This window comes from Acipenser ruthenus, chromosome 11 (assembly GCF_902713425.1).
Source record: "Acipenser ruthenus chromosome 11, fAciRut3.2 maternal haplotype, whole genome shotgun sequence".
NCBI lineage: Eukaryota > Metazoa > Chordata > Actinopteri > Acipenseriformes > Acipenseridae > Acipenser > Acipenser ruthenus.
This window is the reverse complement of record NC_081199.1, coordinates 41,438,758-41,464,261: the sequence shown is the minus strand read 5'-3', so window position 1 is coordinate 41,464,261 and position 25,504 is coordinate 41,438,758. Positions and strand designations below refer to the sequence as shown.

The window sequence follows — 25,504 nt, the reverse complement described above, 5'->3', positions numbered from 1 at the left end:
AAACTCTTAAGAGTAGCCATGTTATATGCCTATCTATATCTATCTATAGCAGCCTATAAAGGTGACGTAGGCACTCCCCGAGTTGTGCAGGTGCCAGTAAGTAAAAGCCAATCAAAGAGTGATTTGTGTTCATTAGGCGCTTGTCAAAGCTGAAAGATTGTTGTAATGAAAGCTGTGCTGCGGGGGGGCCCCTCCCTGGCAGTGTCGCCTCCGCAGTCACGCCTCCTTGCCTCCTCGCCTTGCATGATCTTGGAGCAGCGAGCTGCCTGATCATTACATTAAGATAAGCTGTGAAGTAAATGAAGCAAGGCTTTATATGGGCTCTGCTAACTCTCAGGCTAGGCTCAGTCCCTCCAGGCCTCTTCAAGGGATTCTTCTCAGGGTTTTAGATGACTGGCTTCCCGTGGACTGGGGCTTGCTGCGTCATTCTCATTCAAACGCAGCCAGCAACTTTTATTTATTTATTTATTTTATTTATTTATTTATTCTAGAACATTAAGTTGTGTCCTGTGTTTTTTTTTTTTTTTCTTCTGGCCTATAGTATTGAAGAAACATTTATAAAAGTTAACTAGTTCATCCTTGTTGCCTTGACAACAAATAAAATAGTCACACCCACTTATGCTTTTGTAGTTCTAAAAACTAGAAAAAATCTTATTCCTTTTTGGTCTACACACTTTTTTGTAAAATAAATAAATAAATAAAAGTCTAATAAACCGTATACTCTGAAATACACATAAGCATTTATAAATGTAGTATATGACCAAGGAGGGCATATTTCATCAACCATTTATGTATTTTAGGACATTTGCACATCTATTCAAAGTATCTCTTGTCTCTCTTGAGCTTTCACCAAAGATCGCTGTCGTCTGGACAGGGGGCAGTTCACTCAATGGTCTACACTTGCTTTGCTGGGTCTGGAACTTGATGTCAGAACAACACGTTTTTGACTGCCAAAATACAGAACTGTGTTATTTGTAAATGTGTATTTATATTTTTCAGTAGTGTTTTAGTTTTATTACTAGACAATTTACATCAGGGGTGGCCAAAGCTGGCCCTTCCACTCCTGGTCTTCGTTCCAACCCTGTTCTTAATTGTTTAATTGAACTAATTAAACCTGCACCCAGACCCTCGGGTTGTTAATTATCGCACTTTACCTGTTAAACCTGGACTGGGATTGGACAACCCTGATTTACATGATAAGTTCAATAGCACAGTCCAGAGGTACTGAAATTCTGTATGCAATGGAAGCAAACATATGAGCTACTTTACTTCACTTAAATTTACTTCACTTAAATCTTTTGACAGTAAGCACTGCAGTAACCGACATGCTGGTTGTGTCTTAAAGTCTCCAGATGCTGTAGTTTGAACACAATTCAATGGCTCTGTATACGGCACAGCATCTCAGTGAGGCTTTACAACTAGGAAAGCTTATTAACGTATAGAGAACTACGTGCTAAGCCTCGGACACCAAAACGGACTGCCACTGTTACACAGCCATCAAAGGCATGCTGCGAAAACATGAGGCAAAGGAACTGGATCTGTGTGAAGGCGTTGCTGAGGAGAGTGTGAGAGGGCATTGTCGCCTGTCAAGGATCAAAAGGACGAGTGATTCTTCTCTCTCTCTCTCTCTCTCCCTGTCAAGTACTCTCAACAGCCAGCAGGTTTTCCCTGATCACATCTCATCGGCAACAGAGGCATCAATTAGTGTGTTTGTTTGAGGCTAATTGAATGAAACTCAATCATAGCTCTTAATTGCTTGACTATGCGAAAAGAAATCACATTAATGCAGATAATTAAATGGATGGCAATAGATGCAACATAATTAACAGCAAACTCGAAAAAAATAAATAAAAACACATTTGAAACAACAGGAACTGTATCGGCAGACGCCAAGGTATCCACTGCTGTCCAGCCGCCCCCTTACTCCCCCATTGCCCCCCCCTTCTAATGTATTCCTTCCCGGAGAGGGTTCCTTAATGCCAGCTCATAAGCCTTTCCCATTTATGAGGTGCAGATGATGAACAACACGAAATGCAGATCGAGTTGGAATTGCCTCTTTCAAGCTGTTGAGGTCTGAGATGGCACTTCTGGGGCCCATCCCTAAAAGCTCTCTAGTGGCTTATTATGTGCCGTTAAGAGCACTTAGCTTTGAATTGCCCTTTCGTCTACTTTTCTAAAGGTGTGGGGAGGGGGGGGGGGAGGGCTCTTCTTCTTAGTCTTCTTTTTTCTTGTTTTGTTTCGTTTCGTTGTCAGCGCTGTGAGCAGCTTTTCCTGCGCAAATTAAATCAAGTGCCTGCCTGCCTGACCGCCAGCCCATCTGCCTACCTGCCTGCTCGGTCACACAAGCAGGATTTGCACTCTAAAACAATGGGAGCAGTTCTCGTTAGTTTAAGGAGTGCCATTTTGCCACTTGACAGTGTTAGTATTTTCTCAGGAGTTTTTAAAAGGGGCAGCAGCTCAACGTCATGTCTGCTTCGGAGCAGAGAACAGGGGAGGGTTTTTCTAGTATTAGTGTGGTTGGTACTGGTTACAGGTGCCGGTGTGATAGCTAATTCTTTAACATGAACTAGAAACCTTGCACAAGAAAGGTGTATGTGTTTTGTATGCCAGGTGGTGAGAATAAATACTGATATTAACTTCTACAAACTTTAGAACAAGAAAAAACAAAAGATACTGGTTAAAAATAATAAAACTGCTAGCATGGTAATTATCATAGCAAAACTGAACTATTGTCCTTTTAAAACGTACATTGGACATTGCTGGGTTAACAATAGCATGAAACCACTGTCTCCAGGGTTGGGGTCAATTCCTGTTTTTAAAATCAATTCCCAGTTCCAATTCTGTCAAAGAAATTGGAATTGACATTTTAGGGACATCATAATTTAATTTGAAACCAATTTAATTGACTAACAGTAGCTTCATTTTAAGTTATTTGTTACCACTGTGACAACTCATTTTAACAGAATACTGCTAATTGCAATTTTGATCAATGATGTGTTGGAATTGATTAAAAGGGAATTGGACATGGATTTTAAAAAGGAATTGGAAATGAAAAATAGGAATTGAAAATAGGAATTGTCTGCAACCCTGTCTGTCTCCTAACTGGTTGGCATGCTGAAGTTTGCTCCACAAAAGACTGTGTAGCTACTTCTGCTGTTTACATTCTTTGACAGAAATAAAAGTTGTATGGGTCATTTACTGAAGTATTGCGTTGCAGATAACTTGTGAAGGAGATTAGAGATTCCAGAACTAGAAACCTATTTAAAAATAAATAAATTGCTGAAAAATGCTGAAAAAAGTCGGTTTGTACAGTAAACTTAAAATAAAACTAAAACTTGGGTGAAAGTTGTTGTAATAAGGAGAGGTCAGGCCTGGTGTTTTACTCCTAAGCATCCTGTTCAGTGTCAGTGAATCTCTCCTTTGTGTCTCCTCAGGACTACATGCAGAACGTCCATGGCAAGGAGATCGACCTGCTGCGCACCACCGTGAAGGTGCCAGGGAAGAGGCCTCCCCGTGCCATCTCCGCCTGTGCCCCCCTCTCCAGCCCCAAAACCAACGGGCTGACCAAGGACATGAGCAGCCTGCAGCTCTCCCAGGCACCAGGTGAGCGATCCAGCCTCCCGCTGGGTCATTTACAAACTAGCGTGCGCTTCTCCAGCCCCTGAGAACAAGACTCTCTGAAGGCTGTTTAGAACTTGCACTTAATGTTAATGATTAGAAACGTCAGAGTTTTTATGGAGTGTATCTTTGAGGGGTCTGGCGCTCCAAGCATCCTAACCACAGTTTCAATTAGCCCTTCACGTTTCAGTTTGTAAGCGAGTATTCTATTTACTTGGTTATTGCTTTGCTATTATGGAAGTTTATTATGTAATGGTTTGTAAACACTTTAACATTAACATTGGTTTGACTTCTTTAGACTTTCTCTTTTCTTCTTTTTGATTTTGATGAAACTATCAATACAGATGTAGACCACGTAATGCGCTTCATAAGGGTTAAAGTGCTAGGACACAGTGGCCAGAGGGCATGCTCACACAATTTTGATGAATAGCTTTGATTTTCATTAATAATCTTCGATTCATTAAGTTTCTGTTGCCCCCTCTGGTCACCTGGTTTTATTTATTTCTTTATTTATATATTTATATATCTATTTTTTAATTAAACAATTCTCCAGGTATTAATCCATGAATTCATCCCTTCCAGGGATAGGTTAATATAAACACAGAAGCGTGTTCAGTGGGGGTGAGCGACCCCTCTCTACCGAGCAGCGCCCCCCCCCCCTCCCCGTATCTCTAACCCATGAGCGCAACATCGTGTAAGGAAGCTAGGAAGACCAAACTAATAGCATGAATATTCAGTGACCCAAATACTAATTATTGTCATGAATATTAATACGATCAGACTTCTCTTTCCACTCAGCTGGCTCTGAAAATGGGCTCTAATGAGAGGCAGTTAGGAGAGAGAGAGAGAGAGAGAGAGAGAGAAAAAGAGAGAGAACACACTGCACTCTGAACAAACTAAAGATGCTTTTTTTTTTATTTATTGGTCACCAATTCTTTTTTTTGTTATTTTCTCCCCAATTTAGTAGTGTCCAATTATTTTTGTTTAGCTCAGCTCACTGCTACCACCCTTGCGCTTGACTCGGGAGGGTGCAAAGACAAACACACGCCGCTAGCCGCCCGCTTTTTTACACACTGCAGACTCACAATAAAGCCACCCTGAGCTACAGCGTCTGAGGAAAACGCAGCCCTGGGCAGCTTATAGGCAAGCCCGCATGTGCCCGGCCAGACCACAGGGGTCGCTGGTGCGTGGTGAGCCGAGGACACCCTGGCCGACCTAACCCTCTCTCCCCCTGAGGCGGCGCTCGGCTAATTGTGCGCTGCCCTCTGGGAGTTCCCGTCTTCAGTCGGCAAAGGAATAGCCTGGACTCGAACCGGTGATGTCCAGACTATAGGGTGCATCCTGCACTCCACACGAGTGCTTATACTGGATGCGCAACTCGGGAGCCCCAAAAAGATGCTTTTTATTAAAGCACTGGGTTTGAGAATCCCATTGCCTTGTTCCATCATGACTGCTGGAATGGAGCGACCCACATTATTCAGGCTGAAAATATTCTTATTGCTCCAGTCCTAAGAAAAGAACACTTTTATTTGTAATAGCTCTTTTCACGACAATGCAGCCAAAACAAAGCGAACAAGACAAGCTATGGTAATGTAAAAGTTTTAGATACTGTGAAGCAATTTTTTTTAAATCTGAGTTCTTTAGTTGCTTTTGTGCATTTTCATTTGCAAGGGCCTTATCGAGCACTATTATTATTATTATTATTTATTTCTTAGCAGACGCCCTTATCCAGGGCGACTTACAATTGTTACAAGATATCACATTATTTCACATATCACATTATTTTTACATACAATTACCCATTTATAGAGTTGGGTTTTTACTGGAGCAATTTAGGTAAAGTACCTTGCTCAAGGGTACAACAGCAGTGTCCCCCACTGGGGATTGAACCCACAACCCTCCGGTCAAGAGTCCAGAGCCCTAACCACTACTCCACACTGCTGCCTCTATATTCTGCAATTTTGAATTCTGACTTTGGGTTGTTTGGGTGCTAGAGGGCAGGTTTACAACGTGTTCACCTACGTACATGTCAAATCAGATGAAATAATCAGCTATGCGTCACACTTGTTACTGAAGTCAATATGTGAGTGCTGACTGTAATAGGAATCTGTATGTAGGCAGTGTGGACAACTACTACAGCTGACTTTACTTGGTTAGGAAAATCAACCAAATCAATCATGATCTAAAAATTAGACCCCAGATTGAGGTCCTGTTAGATTGTCATCTGAGCACCATATCTAATGATAAACCTCAGCCCCTAGTAGAGATTATTTTCAGTTAACTAACAGGAAAAACAACCTGTATTTATTTTATTTGACTACATAATACACCCAAGAAGGATGTATTAGGACCTAGTCTGTCCCAAAAACACTGTCAAAATGCTCTCTACAGGAGGTTGAGCTTTTTCACAATGTAAAGCTCTTTTTTAATACAGACTAGACTATCTGTGTTGGAGTTCCTACCACAAAGGGAACCCTGAAGATTGCTGGTATTTGGTCTTTGAGTGTAACTTGAGTGAGAAGCTCTATAACCTCACCAGCACAGGAGCCTAGCTCTTATGCCCAGTGGTTAAGACGCTCACTTGCGGTGCGCATGGCCACTGGTTCGAGCAGTGTATCTCTGCAGCCTGGATCCTCCAGCCGTGCAGTCATGCATGCACAGCTTTTAATAGACGTCATCATTATACTGCCGAAGGCAAGCTCATTCATCTGAACACCCCAATCACATGATCACATCGTACCTTATCGTAATACAGCCCTCATTCATCTGAACACCCCAATCACATGATCACATCGTACCTTACCATAATACAGCCCTCATTCATCTGAACACCCCAATCACATGATTACATCGTACCTTATCGTAATACAGCCCTCATTCATCTGAACACCCCAATCACATGATCACGTCGTACCTTATCGTAATACAGCCGATGGAAACTTCATAAGACCCCCATCAAACAATTACATAACATATGTATTTTTGTCTTATAAATTCAAACTTAAAAGAAAAGCGAAAAAATAATTCCCCCGATACAACTCTTTGTAGGCTGTAAAATATTTATTTGCAATTTAGTTTAAAGCAGAGCACTATCATTTTAAATAATGTCCTTTATTTTCCAAAGACTGTCATCTGAGCACCAAATCTAATGATAAACCTCAGCCCCTGGTAGAGATTATTTTCAGTCCTCCGCCTGTTTCACCAGTGTGAGAGTATATATGTGTGTACATCACTCCAGCTTCGCTCTCTCCCTGTCTTTCTGTTCTCCCTCTGTGTCTCAGTGTTTCGTGCTGCCTGCCCTGCCCTGGATTAATGAACCTGGGGTGCAGTGTGAGCAGAACCTCATGGCTTTGAGATAATGGGTCCAGTTATTTTTACTCTTTGAGTGGCAGATGTACAAAAGTAATTGGCTGTGTAGAATGACAGCTCATTGGCTCTACTTAAGGATACATTCTCCCCACATTGTGTGGTCCACTGGGATCTTCTGTTTCTCTTTTTAGTTAAGTCCAAAGCGTTGCGATCACAGGCTGGGGTTCTCCCCGCTGGCATTGTGCTGGCTCTGAAGTGAATGTAATCCCGTTGGGCCAGTGACATGTAATCTGGAACTGGGGAAACGGAACTTGCCCTGCATGTAAGGCTTCATTTCTTTTTGTTTCGTTTGACTATGAATGTTCGGGTCTAGGAAAGGTGGTCATTATATACGAACGCTCCTGGTGTGTTCATTTAACAGGTGATTACATTTTCTAGATTTTCCCGTAGGCTGGCAGAGGCATCGTATCATATAACCTGTGACAGATCACTGTATGATAGATCACACTAACAGGTAGTGTGTTTATCATCACCTGCATTACTTCCAAAAGCTTATTTAAAGTAACTAGTTGCTTACTTTGTTTCCACAAAGTGTGTGTGTGTATAGATATATATATAATATATATTTTTTTCTTCAGACAAAGTGAGGGATTAGAATTACATAATATTGATCCTATTGAAATTTTCCATTGTTTCCAAAGATTTCGTTTAAATGTTTTTGTAGTGTTTGATTTTCCATGTTTACTTATGAATGCTTGTCACTGACTCACTGAGAGCAGAACATTTTGTGATATGATCACTGGTTTTAATATTAAGGTTTTAATATGAAACATAAAGGGCCCATGATATGAAGTGATGTGATGACAATAATTATCTACGGGGGGGTCCTGGTAAGTCAGCAGTTACAAGATCAAAAAGAATAATAGTAAAAAAATACCTGAGTGGATATTATCCTAGATAAAAAAAATGTAAACAAAATAGACATTAATTGGTGGATAAAATCTGACAAATTTTAAAATGCTTTGTGGTCTCAGCATAGTATATCTAGAATGGAAATGTGTCGCCCTAAATGCTGATACCAGGCTTTGTTAGCAGTCCTGTATCTGTCTAATCATGGGGTCTGCAATGACCAATGGCCACCTGTAGAGGGCAGTCCCTGAATTAAGATCTTACCTGCCGCTGAGATCATTAAAAACTATGTCTCCACTTTTACCAGTCCAGCACTGTACACAAGCACTTCCTTCAAGCTAACCAAAAACTAAAACGGAATATATACAGTACTGTGCAAAAGTTTTAGGCATGTGTGAAAAAATGCTGTAAAGTAAGAATGCTCTCAAAAATAGACATGTTAATAGATTATATTTATCAATTAACTAAATGCAAAGTGAGTGAACATATTTGGTGTGACCACCCTTTGCCTTCAAAACAGCATCAATTATTCTAGGTACACGTGCACAAAGTCAGGGATTTTGTAGGCATATGGTCAGGTGTATGATTAAACAATTATACCAAACAGGTGCTAATGATCATCAATTCAATATGTAGGTTGAAACACAATCATTAACTGAAACAGAAACAGCTGTGTAGGAGGAATAAAACTGGGTGAGGAACAGCCAAACTCAGCTAACAAGGTGAGGTTGCTGAAGACAGTTTACTGTCAAAAGTCATACACCATGGCAAGACTGAGCACAGCAACAAGACACAAGGTAGTTATACTGCATCAGCAAGGTCTCTCCCAGGCAGAAATTTCAAAGCAGACAGGGGTTTCCAGATGTGCTGTCCAAGCTCTTTTGAAGAAGCACAAAGAAACGGGCAACGTTGAGGACCGTAGACGCAGTGGTCGGCTAAGGAAACTTGCTGCAGCAGATGAAAGACACACCATGCTTACTTCCCTTCGCAATCGGAAGATGTCCAGCAGTGCCATCAGCTCAGAATTGGCAGAAAACAGTGGGACATGAAGAGAGAAGCAACTGAGGCTGCCTAAATCCACAGAAGAACTGTGGTTAGTTCTCCAAGATGTTTGGACCAACCTACCTGCCGAGTTCCTTCAAAAACTGTGTGCAAGTGTACCTAGAAGAATTGATGCTGTTTTGAAGGCAAAGGGTGGTCACACCAAATATTGATTTGATGTAGATTTTTCTTCTGTTCACTCACTTTGCATTTAGTTAATTGATAAATATAATCTATTAACATGTCTATTTTTGAAAGCATTCTTACTTTACAGCATTTTTTCACACCTGCCTAAAACTTTTGCACAGTACTGTATATATGTACACAAGCACTTCCTTCAAGCTAACCAAAAACTAAAACGAAATATATATATGTGTGTGTGTGTGTGTGTGTGTGTGTGTGTGAAGGTTTTTGAAAAAAAGTAATTTGATCAACCCAAAGCCAAACTGGCACTTGCTTTAATCAAATGAAAAGCTGGAAACACGAAGCAGGGAGACAGATGTGACTTGTGACATTTAAAAGTGGGACCCACTGCCGCGCTGTGTTGTTTCTCCGAAGTAAATTCCAAGGTAATTATGTGTGTGTAAGTGGTAGTGGAAAATGCGACTCGGGCTTAGTTAAAAGCAAACCTGTTTTGACAAGGGAAATGCGAGCAAAACCTAGTGAGCATAATGTATCTAATATTAAAGACGGGATACAGGCACTCACTCTGGCCTTTCACAAGCAATCGGTCTCCAGCCAGCAGATTCACTGGAGGAGATGGGAGCAGAGATCAGGGTGTGTTTGCTGAGCTGCTGCTGCTGTGCTCAGGCCCTGGCTATGGTAGTGTTTGGCAGGTGGTTTTGGCACTTCCATTTTCCATCTTCATTACAAGTAACTTCATTCCTTTCTTAACCCCCCGTGGTCCACCTCTTTCTTTTAATGACCAGCCTGACACTGCAGTTAAGACTTCTCCGTGGTAATCCTTGCGGGGATGGGAATAGGACCTAGATGTCGATTTGTATTATTATTATTATTATTTATTTCTTAGCTGACGCCCTTATCCAGGGCGACTTACAATTGTTACAAGATATCACATTATTTTTACATACAATTCCCCATTTATACAGTTGGGTTTTTACTGGAGCAATTTAGGTAAAGTACCTTGCTGAAGGGTATAGCAGCAGTGTCCCCACTGGGGATTGAACCCACGACCCTCTGGTCAAGAGTCCAGAGCCCTAACCACTACTCCACACTGCTGTATCCCCCTGCTGATTCCTATTTGAGAGACGTGTGTGTCATTGTTTATACGATTGTGGTCATGCTTGTTTACCAAGTCATTGAGAGTCAGAATCTGGTAATATATGGGAAACCCTGAACTTCTGTCCGTCTGCCTTTCCATATTCGTACATGATATGTCAATGGATGTCTGTCATGTTGATTTCCTCTTAGATTATACTGTTCTGATTTACTATCTAGCCTTGATAACCCTACATATATTTTTTGAGGACATTGGGTGTTTCATACAGTACGCTACACGCGGTGTGGAGCATTTTCAAATCCTTTTTGACACCCCGGCGTAGGTTTTACACAAAGTGAAGGAATTGGAACATAGTCAAGGCTTTGGGTGCAAATTTTAGACCTGGGTTTAGAAGGGTTGTCTACCTGCGAATGGGGAATTTAATGCGCACAAAATATGCATCAATGAGCAGATTTTACTAAACCCAAATTATTTAACCCTTTCAGGCACAGTGACGACCAGCACATCGGCATCTCAGATGGCCAGTGGGATCAACCTAGTTGCCTTCAACAGCCGACCGGACGGGATGCACCAGCGGTCCTACTCTGTGTCCAGCGCTGACCAGTGGAGCGAGGCCACGGTGATTGCAAACTCTGGCATCAGCAGCGGTAAGTCCCTCCCTCCCGGACAGCCTTCCCTGGGAATCACCATGAGGGAAATAATCTAGTTTTTAGTAGGATAAGAAATTGCATATATACATAGCACTGGTGTTGAATAACATGTCTTGATTAGTTCAGGAAAATCAAGAACTATTACCTGCCACTGGGGCGTGCTTATTAAGAGAATATTATTTTGGGCTTCGGTTATATGGAATCAATACACAGACAACTGTACCGCTCAAAATGCTTGAAAGCAGCAAGAAAATGTATGACAAACACCACAAAATAACTGAGTAAGTGCAATGCAATGTGCAGTAGATATTTTCTAATTTGAATCCATGTGCAGGCTTATCTTTCGTTTTGCTGAAATGAGTCTCTTCCCATCTGAAACCCTGCACCCATAATGTTTGTTGTAACTGCAGATGCCACGGATTAAGTTGTCTAATAAAATAAAATAAAAACAAAACACTGCTCCATCTTAAGATCATTTGTATCACAGAGGACAGTGCTCTGGAGTAAGGTGCTTGGTAAATTAGGAGGAAACGAGAGAGAGGGGTATGCTGGGCTGCACGGAGTAGCCTCCAGTGTAGATTCTCATATATCCAGCATTGATCCAGCTGTCAGCTCCTAATGCTGCTTTAACTGTTTATCAAGCTAATGGGTGCTGAGAGACCACGATTATCAACTACGGATTCAGTTTAGCAGGGGAGGGGGGGGGGGAGAGAATGGTGCCGGTTGTTAGGGGAGGAAAAAAAAATCAGTTTTTTTTCAATTAGAACTACAGCTTTTTTTCCTTTCCAGGGAGAGTTTGCTATTGAAACTCTGCGTCTTTCCCCCTGTGTGATGCCCCTTCTGTTCTTTTTGTTTGCCCTGACAGACATCTGTCACAGGATGCTGGGGCAATGTCTGATGCTAAGCGTTGGTGACAGGGTTTATCGCAGCAATGCCCCACAGTAACTTTCTCAGCTTTTATTATTTTTATTTTTGTATGAGTTCTTTAAATAAACAATTAGAATCATTAACGTGTGGTTCCAGGGGTTACGTGGAATCAGAATGTCAGAACTTTGAATGACTTCCACTGTTCCACAGTCCTCTGTACTGATTCATCATACAGCAATGAAGACACCTCGCCATGAGCTACAAGATTTCTGCCATACTCTGGGTTAAGGGGGGCACCTCATTTATATTATTTGGGACACGCAACCACCACCAAAGGTCAACTTGCAAACCCCTTCATATATAAGCCAACATTACAAGGATGCTCAATAAGGTAATGCAAGGAAGCAAAGTTTGTTTAATTTCATACATTGGCCTTCAATAAAATAAAAAACAAAACGGGCAATACTGTTATTTAAACAGCAAATGTGTCAAAATGGACAAAGCCATGTTCAGTGTTACCCCAGGTTGCTCTCCTCTGTGTTCTGTGATAATACTGCCCAGTAACACCCTTTGTCTGCAGTAGGGAATAACAGTACCATCACACTTAACTGTAAAACAATGCAGCCCTCTCAGTCAGTTCAAATACAGAAATGTCAGGCTTTTAAGTTAGTTTAGCCAGTTTATTTTTATTTTATTATTATTTTTTTTTACTTGAGCTGTCTGTAAAGTAGTTTGATAAATACATGATTCCACGTAACCTACAGCAGGAAACGTACCTGCCAAGCTAGGAACAAACACGAGGGCGAGGGGGAGCGCTTCGTTCATGCTGCTGCAAAACGCTTTCCCAATCACTGTCTGAAAAATTAGAAATACACAGGCTTTTACAAATAACCTTTCTTTGTATCTAATGATGTTATTTATTGTGATGGCTGCATGACTGTGGGATGTAAGTTGATTGCTCGTCACCTCTTGCCCCAGGAGATCACAGGAGATCATCTTCCTTCTCGAAAGAGGATTAATTGAAATGCTTTGCCTCGATCGTATGCCAGCTCGTGTGGATCAGCTGTTTGTCAAAACGGTTGGCAATAAACTTTCATCCCTTTCTGTACATTACTGCATTTTACTGCCTTTTGTATGGCATTAGTTTAAGGAGAAGTCAGAATCATAAAGGTACTCTCTGGTTATTGCTAACTTTAGAAAATGCATCCCAGGAGACGTACCGCTCGTATGCGTGTAGTTTGGAGAATGCAGGCAGAAGCCAGGACAGTGCACACGGATTTTATCAGTCATACTGTTAACTCCTACCTATTCTGTTCATTCAACTAACCCTCTGACTGCCAGGAAGCGTCTCGAGTACAGGGCAGTTCTCAAGATGTCCTCCACTGCTGCACTAGGTTATATAGCTTGGTTCCATACTCCCCTCTATCACTGGATTGAGCAAGTCTGCTGCGCAGGACACTATAGCAGTGGTGAGGCGATGCATGTGCTTCTTCAGTACGTACCGTGCATTTCGAACATCAAAAATAACAATAGAGCAAAAACAAATGGAGTGTAAAACCACCCCATAGGGAATAGCCTGATTTAAAGCATTTGCTAGGAAGAAATGCCTTAAAACCAGTATTCAAGCCTGTGTTAAATGGGTGACCCCTGATGTCCTTGTGCTGCACTCCACCCTCTTGACATTCAAGGCCACTTTCTAAAGCCTTTTTCTAACCAGGCGAATGCATTCAGCCCTAATCACCGCAGTTGGCTAACCAGTAGTGATGAGCAAGTTATCACTTTTACAAGTCGATTCTAATAACATCATTCTTAAGGGGAAAAAAAGTCACAAGGTTCCGGATTAAATGTTTTTCTTTATTTCTAATTAAAAACTACAATACAACTTCTTCAATAACTTTTATAAATACATATTTATATCAACATCCATGAACCTTCGCTTCGGTTTCGAGGGTGACTTGATCTGACATGGACTGACCCTATATTTATATAATTTAATATCCAACGCTTTTCTGTTGTGGAATGAAATGTCATTAATAAGGTGATTTGATAAATTGTGTAAAGAAAATGCAGATAAGTTGTATTTATGAACTTACTGTATTTAAACACTCGCTCATCTTCTTTCTCTGACAAGTATTTGTAATGAAGAGTTCTGATACGCTACGCTCCCGGTATGTTTTTGTTCGTGACGCGGTTTTGTATGCATTATGGGAGCTTTACAGGAGGGCTGGTCTTGAGGTTCTTGCTCTACAGATCCCAGAGTGAGAGCAGATTCTGTGGTTACCTGAAGCGAACAAGTGGAATCCAAAGTGGCTGAGATGCGGAAGTAACTTTTATGATGAGTGACCATAAAGAAGACGTGAAGTTTTACAGTATAATAATTGATCGAAATTGTGCAGTTTATTAATCGTTCGAAGTCGGTTCCGGTGTTTTAATTTAATAATCGGAAATGAACCGTATTTTCGATTAATCGCTCATCACTACTAACCAGTTGACTAACGTTCCTATTTTAATTTCCCTTTGTCTCCGGGCTGCTGTGATGTATTTTTGAACCCTTCTTAACAATCTGGCCCCTATTGTCCTTTCCTTAGTCCTTTAGCCTCTCCCAGAGCTGATATGCACTGTCTTGCTGTTTTTATTTTCCCGTTATCTTTCTGGCCCCTAAGGCACCTTCTCTGCTCGTAACATGCAGGCGATTAATCAATTGTGAGGACTAGTGTAGTGCTGGAAATCATTGCTCACTATTGTTCCTTCTTCCCTGAAACAAGGGAGTCACACAGATACATCTACGTGCCACAGTATATTGTGCTGGAGGGAATGCAGCACAGTTGTATAAGAAGTGGGCTGTGCTGTGGAAGATTCTCATGTTGAGCCCTAGCTCAGGGAGTGGGAAAGCAGTTCGGTTTTCGCGCTGTTCTTTTCAGAGAACACAGAAACAAAAAGATTTTATTCACGGCTACTTCAAAATCATGAAGCAACGTCATTGCAACAGCAATATCCCTTGAGATATCATTTTTAAAAGACGCGCCTGAGGTTGCACAGTATTACTGTATCACAGTCATTCAGTTCCGTAAAACAAAACCATAACTGGGCCCAAAAACTCAAGTGAGTGTTTAGAAACCTCCAATTCAGTTTTTTTATGCATACTAAACCTGATTAGCCGATTTAATAAATACCATATAAAGAGAACGATTGGACTTGCTAGCTGTGTATAAACACCACCTGCTTTGCTGCGTGATTAAACAGGTTTGGATAGATAGCCTGACTTTAATTACTGGAGCACTCTGTTAGGGGAGCTCTGACCCTCTTTAATCAAAGCGTTTTGCACGTGTGCTCAAACGGCCTTGTTTCAGCTGGTGGATCACAGGATCAGTGCAGGTCTTGGAGGGGTGGGGTGGGTACATTTATGCATGCAACCCAAGACTTTGAAGTTCCCCTCACCTGCTGCGCTGTGCGATCAGGACCCTGCACTGAGAACCCCCCCGCAGCCGTCACGACCAGCCAAGCGTCCACTCCCACTCCCACTCCCGAGGTAGTGGCGAGTCCCTGGTCAGAGCCCACACTGTTTAATGTGGGTACACATACACATGCGTATATGCCTGTAAAAAGAGAGAGCATGGCACTCGCTTCTAAGTCAATTTATTTTTCACTAATTCACTCATTATATTTTCACTAATAACCTCACTTTGTAGGTGTTTTCCTTCTCTCCTATCATTCAACCTTACAAACTCACAGAGTCTGCGCTGGAAGTAATGAAGTAATGAATGAATGAATGAATGAATGCACTTCCCAAAGCACAGGTCAGTGCAGATTCCATAAAAGCTTCATCTCTGTGCTGTGACAGAGGCACCTGTCCTGACTGAGGGATGTTGTTTGCGGTAACTGAGCTGGAAAATGATACAGCAGTTATTGAGATCACCCTTGTAAACTCACGGTTAGGAGACACCAGGAATTGACAGTCCTCCACGTGGATCTGGCTGCCATTATTTCCTTCAGAGGGATAATAACAGTTAGAAACCTAACCAAGCCCTCGCACCATCGGTTCTCCCAGGGGCATTATCTTACGCTGCCTGCCCACACATGAAAGAGAAAGGTTCTCATAGCAAACCGTCCTCTGCACGCCTGACTTCCAGGCTTCAAAACAGAGCATGGTGTGTGTGTGTTTGTTTATCTGCATTAAAAGTTTTTAAAAACAAACAAAGTGCATCCACTGTGTTTGTGGCTTACAATGTTTTGTAATAACCTTTATAATAAAGACTTGAGCATTATTATTAAGTAAATGACCAGGGCTGATAAATCACCAAAGGGAACTTCACTACTCAGGTGGTTAATGTATACCTTTTGTTCCTTTTCCCTCTAATTGTCACGGTTGTGTGTTCAGACCCCTTTCATACCGTAATCCCATCAGCATCTGTAACCAGTATCTCATACCAGATCAGTAATTTATACAACCCCAGTGCTTGGCTGTGAAGCCCTTGCTGTTTTCTAATGTTCTACTGTTGCCAAGCGGCTCTGGAACTGGCAACCACGGAAGATAGAAGCGTAACAGGCAGAAACTGATTCCACATCCGTGGCCATGCCTGCACAAGAGCCCATTGTGCCCCCGAAGTGAAACTGATCCCCACGTGTTTAACTGCAAAGCAGGTGTCTTTGATTGGGGGCTATACAGGAATGTCAATAAGCGGGTCGTCTTACAAGAAACTCCACATCCCACTGCGTCCAGCGGGCCCACCCACAACTGAAGATGCCCTGTGATGTTGGTTAATCTAACCTGGATATGGTTTGTGATTACACAGTGTGTGTGGTGCAGTGATGCTACAGTTAGTGCCTTATTTATTTAGAAGAGCTTTGATGGCTGTCTGACTTAACTCTACACAGGATAGCAGTTATGTAGAGAGAGTGCAATAGAAGCAGAATAAATCCCTCCAGTATCATATTATGTAGTGGTGGGACTCGGGATATTATTCCCAAAAGCACAAAAGAAATACACTGCCGGCTGCCGAGCAGTACAGGTATACTGCAGGGGGGGGCGTTGCCAGTGTTGATGTTCATGCCCACCTTGTTACAGATCTAGTTTTAAATCCCATCTGAAGAGCTGACTTCAGTTTGCCTTTCCTGCGCTTCAGTCGCATCAGGGAGAGAGAAAAAAAAGAGAATAAACTGCCCCCCAACCCAACAAAACCTTACTTTTTTTTAGATGTTGCTATAATTTGTCTTTTAACTTGCAAGCAAAACATTAGCCAGAGCAAAAGTAGCTGCTTCAGTCACAAACACCCTGTGCTAAATGGAATAACGTATTAACCTTAAAAGCAGAATTTTAATGTGCAGGCCATTTTTGTCAAGCTGTCAGCCACAGCCCATCACAGTGAGAGAGAGAGAAATGGGAGAGTGAAAGCGAGCAAGCTGGCTCACCGCAGTCCATCAAACTCTGGGGATAATGATGGGCCGAGCAGTTAATCGGGTACAGTTAATTGTATGCTTCGAGATGGCATCTTGTCAGCAGAGATAAGTTGTCACGTTTTCCACTTGAGCTGAGACTAAATGATTGTAAAATAAGTTATGAGTGTCCTTGGGGCTGTCTGCTGTTGTAAAGGACTGGGGCAGTGTTCCTGGATGGGGAGGGGGCCCGCCATCACTCCAGCCTGGCTGGCTTGATATTTATGTGAACTGAATGTTATTTTATTCAGCCCCCAGTCACGGCTGTCAGATCGACGAATGAAAAGTGAAACTGCTTCCCTACCTCATGTTTCTTGTCTCCTGGTCTGCGAGACAGACTACTATTAAAATTATTATTATTATTATTAATAATAATAATAATAATAATAATAATAATAATAATAATAATAATAATTATTATTATTTTGCTGAATACTGATTCCTGATTGGGGGAAAATGAATAGGAAAATGTGAGAGAGAGGAAACAGAAGAAAGGGCCATGACTTTGGGATGCTTGATTCTCAGTTAATTTTGGTTCTTTGTCATTTACCTTTTTATAAGCAGTAGCCCCGCTTCTGTATGGATTTGTTCAACAGCCCTGATTAACCTTCTGGTTTCTGTTTCTTTTCACACATAACTTTAAGGCAAGGTAGCTGATTGTTTTCTTGTAGTATGTTCTATGGCAGAATATGATTGATATGAAACAAGCATATCTTTATTCGTTTATTTGTTTATATATTTATTTATTTTTTATTCTTTTCTGCAAGCCTGACCAAGAACTAATGTACACTTTTCAAACTTGGAGCTGTCTCGACTCCTGTCAGAAAAAAGTGTGTCGTGATAGAGGCATTTACATTCTTCAAAGAAAATAGTCAGTAAGCTGCAGTACGTGATGGCTGGATTGTTCTGCTTTTTTAAATGGCAAACTGTTATACAGTTCAACTTGGACATGATTCCAGTCTTGCTTAACCAGGCCTTACACTGATACTGTCTTGTTTTACCAGACAGTTGAATGTATCTCAAGAGAGTCAGTCTTCAGTGTTTGTATATTTCAGCCAGGTTTAGATATTTTATAAACTTGTACGTTGTCAACAGCTGGCTTTACGTAGTTGGCAGTTAATGTGGCCATAGGTAAACGTCTGTTTACTTGTGCGGAACACGATATACCAGTGTTCTGCGCAACCAATCCACACACAGACTGTAATCCAAACCTGACCTTAAACAATGATGGGACCTTTTCAAACACTGGGCAGAGTTGCTGTTGACATTCCTCAGTGATAGTGTTATATTTGTGTGTTGGATAATCTGTGTTCCCTTCTCTTCTGCTACAGACACAGGCCTGGGTGATTCAGTGTGCTCCAGTCCCAGCATGTCCAGTACCACCAGTCCCAAACTGGACCCCCCTGCCTCGCCGCATGCCAACAGGAAGAAGCATCGCCGGAAGAAGAGCACCAGCAACTTCAAAGCGGACGGCATCTCCGGCGCTGCCGAAGGTAATTGGAGCCACGGGGATTCCCGGAGCAGCTCGCTGGGTCCCGCGCTCGCTCATCTAGACTGGGGCCTCATCCACACAGCTCACTCCACCTTAACAGTATACGATTCTCCTCTGATACTGTGACAATGGGAACAGACCATAAAGTGTTTTTGGTTAGCAGCCACCAAGAGATTCTCTGTTTTCTAAACGAAAGAATATGGTTTGTTTCATACCAAGTACAGAAAAATGAGCTGTTTACTACAAAGTGTCCAGTGACCTTACATTGTACTTCCCCTGGTGTCAAGTATGACCTTACCTGGAGATATAATGAGCACTTACTACGTCACAATACTTCAAGCCACTATATATATATAATATATATATATATATATATATATATATATATATATATATATATATATATATATATAAAAATAACAAAAAAGGCTTATCAGAGCAGATAGAGGGAGAGGCATGAACCTTTCCTGTGCTGATTGGTCTGCTTTTCAAGATCACAAGGTCAGGCTCTTGTCGGCGCATCTGTTGGGATCAGAAACTGTGAATTATTGGACAGCCATTTGGCTGTGTTGTTAATGACATGGACACACATGCACAATAGCAATTTGTCAGATGCACACAGGCCACACTTTGTGTCATCAGCAGAGGACTTCCTTTGTGAGTGCTGACACTTGAACCACAGTCCACTCCGTTTTTAATCGAGACATTAACCCCTTGCAGCGGCTCATTCCCATTGGAGCCCTGCTGGTCTCCCCAGTTTTTTTTATGGTGTTGGTAGACTGAGACCAGTACAAGTGACCAGTCCAGTCACTTGGTGTGAGTGGGTTGCTTAGCTGGAATTTGAACCATGGTTTCCCTCTACATTGTATTTTGGTGTAGCATAATGACTTTATGAGCTGATTGACTGTATGATTTCTTAACTCCATGCCTGGTTAAATCTCAAGTGATATAAACTAAAACAAAAAGCAAATCCCATGTTTGCATATTCAGTAAACATTAGATTTAACCCAGTACAAGAGCAGAGACGGGTAGAAGTGTGTCAGGTTTGGAAGCAGAACAGGGCATTGAAAACAGGTTGCCAGGCACCCAGTCCTCATCTCGTACCCTGTAGTGAAACTGGTGCTGTCTGTTTTTTAATAAGCTCAATTCAGTTGTGCTGTGCACAGCCTCACTAAACCTAACGTGGCTGAGCCGCCGAGGGTTTCTCGTCTGTCGGTATCTCCCCAGCAGTAATGGGCTGTAATGTGCTGAGCCCTGGCTAATGAGATAAAGAGAGATTAGTATCAATACTGAAGGAGAAAATGAACTCCGAGTGCTCAGCACCACAGGAGGGGAACGGCGCCCACAACAGAATTAATGGAGCTTTCTTTCACTTTGCTTTAATAAAAGATGCTTTAATATTTGTGGCTGGCAGACCTCGCGATGCTGACGGCCCACAGAGAGTCCGGGCTTGTTCTGTGTGTGGCCCCGAGAGCAGGTCCACAGAGGGCACTGTCATCAGCTAGCCTGGAGAGGGAGGAGAGGCATGCTGCTTTGTGCATTATTATTATTATTATTTATTTCTTAGCCGACGCCCTTATCCAGGGCAACTTACAATTGTTACAAAAAATCACATTATTTTTACATACAATTACCCATTTATACAGTTGGGTTTTTACTGGAGCAATCTAGGTAAAGTACCTTGCTCAAGGGTACAGCAGCAGTGTCCCCCACCTGGGATTGAACCCACGACCCTCCGGTCAAGAGTCCAGAGCCCTAACCACTACTCCACACTGCTGGTTAAACTGCAGAAATACATTGGGAAGAAACGTGTACATAGATTAGAAGGTTCAGCAGGAGAGGTAGCTGGTGCTTGGAGGAATTCGTGTATTAACCCAGTTTTGAAGTAGGCCATTTTACTTACTTCTGCAATGTGCAATACTTGTGTATAGCGCCACATTCTGGAGGGTTCAGGGCAAATGCCTATTCTACAGAACTGTTGTCGTGTCAGTGTTTTCTCTTTTAGCCTGGTAACATCACCCATTGAATGGAACAGCATGATTCTTACTGATGCAGTTCACTACATACAGTACAGGTTGGGGAGTTTGGTGGCCACTGCATTTAGACTGTGGGGCATTTGCAGTGGAACTGGTGGCAGGCTTGTGAAAGCACCTTGCTATAGTAAGTATGAAGTGGGGTTAACATTCTCCTTCACGTGTAGGACACACTTTGTGTGCTGTCTAGTTTAATCAATATTAGGACTGACCCTAAGAAAAAAGGAAACCGGGTGTTTACTGTGCTAGATTAAAGTCTCTCTGTTATACCCAGTTTGAGTTGTACCATCTTGTTTTTCTATCTTGTAGCCACCTAGTTTAATAAAAACAATTACAGCAATTATTTACACAGCTCTACATTTTTTTTGAAAGGTTTAAAATTGTGAAGCGGCCCCTAGCAAGATTCCGTTTAGCCATTTGTCAGCTAAGCACTTTAGTGAAATATTATAAATAATCTAGAGTATTGAAATCTTTTATCAGCTGTGTCACTTTCATTATTCAGTAAGCGATTAGTAACAGTCTCCCAATTTAGCCATTAAACACTTGTGCGCTCTGCCTGCGACTGGTGTCATGCTCGCGGCCAGATGAAGTATACCGCTGTCATTGCCGTGTTATTCATTGAGACGAGCTTCTCCCAGGTACAGGCAGCTTGGCATGTCCAAGGTTTCATTATCTTCAACTCAAACCAGTCTCCCCTCATCTCCGCAGTAATGAAAGGCACTTAAACCCTGACAAGATCACAGCGCAGCAGTAAAGCAATGCTGGGCTAGTCTTAGGCTACTGCCAATCAAACTGGGATGGCTCTCAAAACTATCTGTTAAGAACCAGTGATGTGCCAGTATTTAACCCTTTCTTACTTTAATTGATGACCCCGCTCACCCTGTTAAGAACTATGCCAGTTTTGCACACACGTACTGTAACAGAGAGCTCTCAAAAGCTCAGAAATGTGTGGGCTGCTTTCAGCCCCTTAGCCCCCCAACTCTAATGCAGCCCAGAACCAAGCAGAAACAATGCGATGATGTCATTCTGCCCACAGTAACGATAATGAGTTACACTGGTTATAAAGGGGCCGTGTGCAGTACTGGAACAGAGGTGCCTGCTGCATTAGGAATAGACAGCTCCAGAGGTGAAGGGGGTTCAAAGTCGTCATTTCTTGTAATAGCTAATTAAGTAGTGAATTAATAAAGTTGTTTGTCAGTGCTGTGTTTCCTCACTGTTCTCACTGCGCTACTCAGATCTGTTTGTTTGAGTGAGCAGGCAGAGCCAGCGATCGGGAGATGGACAGGGCAGATAGAGTCTGTATGGAGTTATTAACGTGGATATGATTAATTGGGCCGACGGAAATGAAGGCTCAGGGCAGGCCCGTGGGGAGCCCCAGCCTCTGCCCTGTTTCCTCTGTCTAAGCCTGCAGACTGGAAGGCTCAGTCAGTTTAAAAGTCCTCGCCTCATTAAAGTGCTATTCCAGTGAATGGTAGATATTGTTGCTCGAGTCCCAGCTACCCTCAACAGGTTCTGATCGTACAGTGAACATCAGATTTAATCAGCTATGATCGAGTAGATAATATATTAATCTGTGAGCACACTAACCCAAAACAAATTAAATAAAAACCTTGTGTCAGTCCTCATTAACTGCAAACTAGTGCACACATTCACAGACGCACATACGTGCAGGTATATAAAAACGTCCCTGTTTCCTTATAAGAAAATCTATACATTCACTTAAGGGAAAAGTAAATTCATCCTTGGTCTTGCCTTGCATCGTATGATGTTTTATCAGCGTTTCCCAGCCCTGAGTTTGGTGGTCTGGTGATCACAGTTAAACAATTACAGCCCTGCTGGATAGCGTTAAGTACCCCTCATTAAATAATTATACCTTTTGATTAGCTGTTTTGTAAGCTCTCGGGATCTTTGAAATCCGATAGCGCTTTAGAGGTGCCTGTTAGTGACAGGAATCCTGCAGTGAATTGTGTATTAAAGAGGGTGACCCACAGTTTCCTGCACATGAAGGAGGGGGGAGGGGGGGATAAGCACTGAAAAGAAACGCTTCCTATTATTACATTGTTCCCCTCTTAACTGACAGCTAAGATCCTAGGAAAAGGTTTTTTTTTTTTTTAAAAAAAGAGGTAGTGTAATTTCCCAGACAGTACCCAGAGTCAAGATGGTCTGATTTTGTAGACTTGTTAAAAAATTGCAGTGCTGTATTGGTGTCCATGGTTATCATAACTCAGCATATTGAAGCTGTATGGTGGATGGACAATCGGGACCCTCTTTCTCAGCATAGACTGTACTGTCGGATATGCATATTTCCATCACCTGGCATCTCAACTGATTTTACATTAAAGTGACTGTTGGGGGAGTTCAGCATTATCTCAATAAGGGTTTGTGGGACATACACATCTCTGAATGTCCCTTACTTTTTCGCAGCACTGTATATAGAGCAATCGAGTTCATAACAGGATACTGCAGACTTAAACGTTCCTTGGTAAGGACTAAGTGAATGAATGAATGGATCATCCTCTGATTAGTGCCGATTGCTTAGCCATGGCCTGCCTGTTAAAGCAGTATTCTCAGCCTCAGCAGTAAACACAGACCCCATTGTCCACAGGCTGGTTTGTTATTCTTTAATCTGCCCCCCTCTGGGATTTGCTAAACCTGACCCTGGTAGATAAAGCACTGAGAGACAGTGAAAATGGCTCATAATATGTGATAGAGCTGCTAATCAACACCTTAATGACCTCAGAAATAACAAAAGAAACAGCAAGACTTACAATTGTGTGTGAGAGTGAGCGAGGGGATATTAAAGTTGGTGGGCCATTCTTTTGAAATACAATATTTCCAAGTAGTTTTTTTATATGAGGTGGTTTTTGGGAGCATTTTGTATGTCAATAACTAATTTTATACTAAGCTTGCATCAATTGTAAGTCGCCCTGGATAAGGGTGTCTGCTAAGAAATAAATGATTGATAGATAGATAGATAGATAGAGTATCCACCACTTACGTTGTCCAGGGTTATTGCGGACAGCAATATTGCTTACACCATGTTAAGCACGCCGTATATTTTGAACAAACGCAGCTGTTTGGATCTCGTTATGTGCTGTTCACATAGATTTAAATAACAAACACACTGCTTGTACTGTAGTAATCGCTCTTACTAATCCACCAATCAGCTGTTTTCACCTTTCCGTTCAAATAGATTTCAATACAAAAGGCAGCACTCTACTGTAGTAAAAGCTTGACAGATCGATCAATCAGCTGACTGCACCCCGTTACTGTGTGATGACCCCTGTACTGTACCTTGGCTATTTAATCCCTGTACACAGTGTTGGGTTTACAGTTTGAAAAAACAGCACTGACTGCAACAGCAAGCAAGCAAGGCTGGAAAGGGAAAAGGAAAGAATTTCAGTGCTGCTTTGCTGTAATGTGGATGGCAGTGAAAAATGTTGCAAATCGAAAACCCCACGTTGTTGTTTTAGAGGTAGAGGAGTTCACCTGCCTGGATGACTGGGGAATTTTTTTATGAATGGTTACGTATGTGTGTGCTGTGCTTTTAACACTGCGGTGTGCTATGGAGCAGCATTTGGATATAGAGCCGAATTGGGATTTTTTAGAAAATGCTAACAAAGTTTGCCGTCCATACTTGCAAGAAAAGACCCAGATGCGTATCACAAAGGTTTTCGCTGGAAACAATTTGCAGTAATGTAGCCTGCCTGTACTGTACATTTCTACACATGCATTACTTTTTTGCACTACATTACATTCATAGGTTTTAATATTTTTTTTTTATTTGAGTAATGGTCTCAATAAAGATTTTTAACCGCATGCATGCATGTTTGTTTTGTTTACTGTACTGGTGGAGGTTATTTTGTGGGTGTTTATACCGTCCATCGCTTACTGCGGGTGACTCGTGTTAACACAAACACGCCCGTTCTAAGCGGTGGCGACTGTATATATATATTAGTGCTGGGACAAATATCTGAATATTCGAACAAATATTTTTTGACATGTATTCGGGTTCAAAAATCAGATGTTCATATTCACTAGAAATTACAAAAATACCTTTCACTTATTTACCACCTCACTAGAAGTTGCGCGACAGTTTAAAAAATGGCAAATAAAAAAGAGCTCTGTGTGATGTGAGATTAATATATTAAAAAAAAACACAGGATCAACACAGATTGAGCCTCTATTTTAAAAGTTTTAGACAGCAAAAAGTAAACAAATCAGATTATGTGTGTGCGTGAATAGTGATCTCTATGGAAGGACCCTATGGAGGAGGCTGTGTGGTCCAGTGGTTAAAGAAAAAGGCTTGTAACCAGGAGGTCCCTGGTTCAAATCCCACCTCAGCCACTGACTCATTGTGTGACCCTGAGCAAGTCACTTAACCTCCTTGTGCTCTGTCTTTCGGGTGGGATGTAATTGTAATTGTGACTCTGCAGCTGATGCATAGTTCACACACCCTACTCTCTGTAAGTCGTCTTGGATAAAGGTATCTGATAAATAAACAAATAAAGGACATCTGGGTCAAAAACGCGTTGAGTTGCTTTAAATCGAGTCAGAATCTCATTGGACAAAAGAAAAGTCAAGCACGTCATTCTGAAATGCCTCGCTTAAACAGTGCCCAACTTGCTGGAAATGTTTTGTAGTGATTTTGCGACTTTCTGTTATGTGGAATGTAATAAACGAGAACCAAAATGGTGAGTTTTTTCCCCTTCATTTTACAAAGCCATTTCCATGTTTTGTTTTATTTGAAGTGTTTAAAGTTACATTTCAGTTTTCGTTTGCTTGTTCTGCTTTAACGTGTTACATATTGTAATGTCTTGCTGTAAAATAAAGGCACACACACACAGGGGCCATGCCCCAGCCTGCTATACTCTCTGCATGCATTCTGAGCAATATAATGGCTTTTATTACT

At 41.8% G+C, this 25,504-nt stretch overlaps 1 protein-coding gene across 7 annotated transcripts in view; it reads left to right on the top strand.

The window, feature by feature from the left end:
- agap1 (ArfGAP with GTPase domain, ankyrin repeat and PH domain 1) overlaps positions 1-25,504 on the top strand; it is a 202,457-nt gene that overhangs the window by 145,082 nt on the left and 31,871 nt on the right. For 6 of the 7 annotated variants that reach the window (XM_034045625.3, XM_059034002.1, XM_034045626.3 and 3 more), the window contains 3 exons: positions 3,435-3,603; positions 10,603-10,764; positions 18,399-18,560. In XM_034045625.3, coding sequence (XP_033901516.3) covers positions 3,435-3,603; positions 10,603-10,764; positions 18,399-18,560 — 493 coding nt within the window. The remainder of the gene's footprint in view (positions 1-3,434; positions 3,604-10,602; positions 10,765-18,398; positions 18,561-25,504) is intronic. The other variant, XM_059034001.1, reaches the window with a different exon arrangement.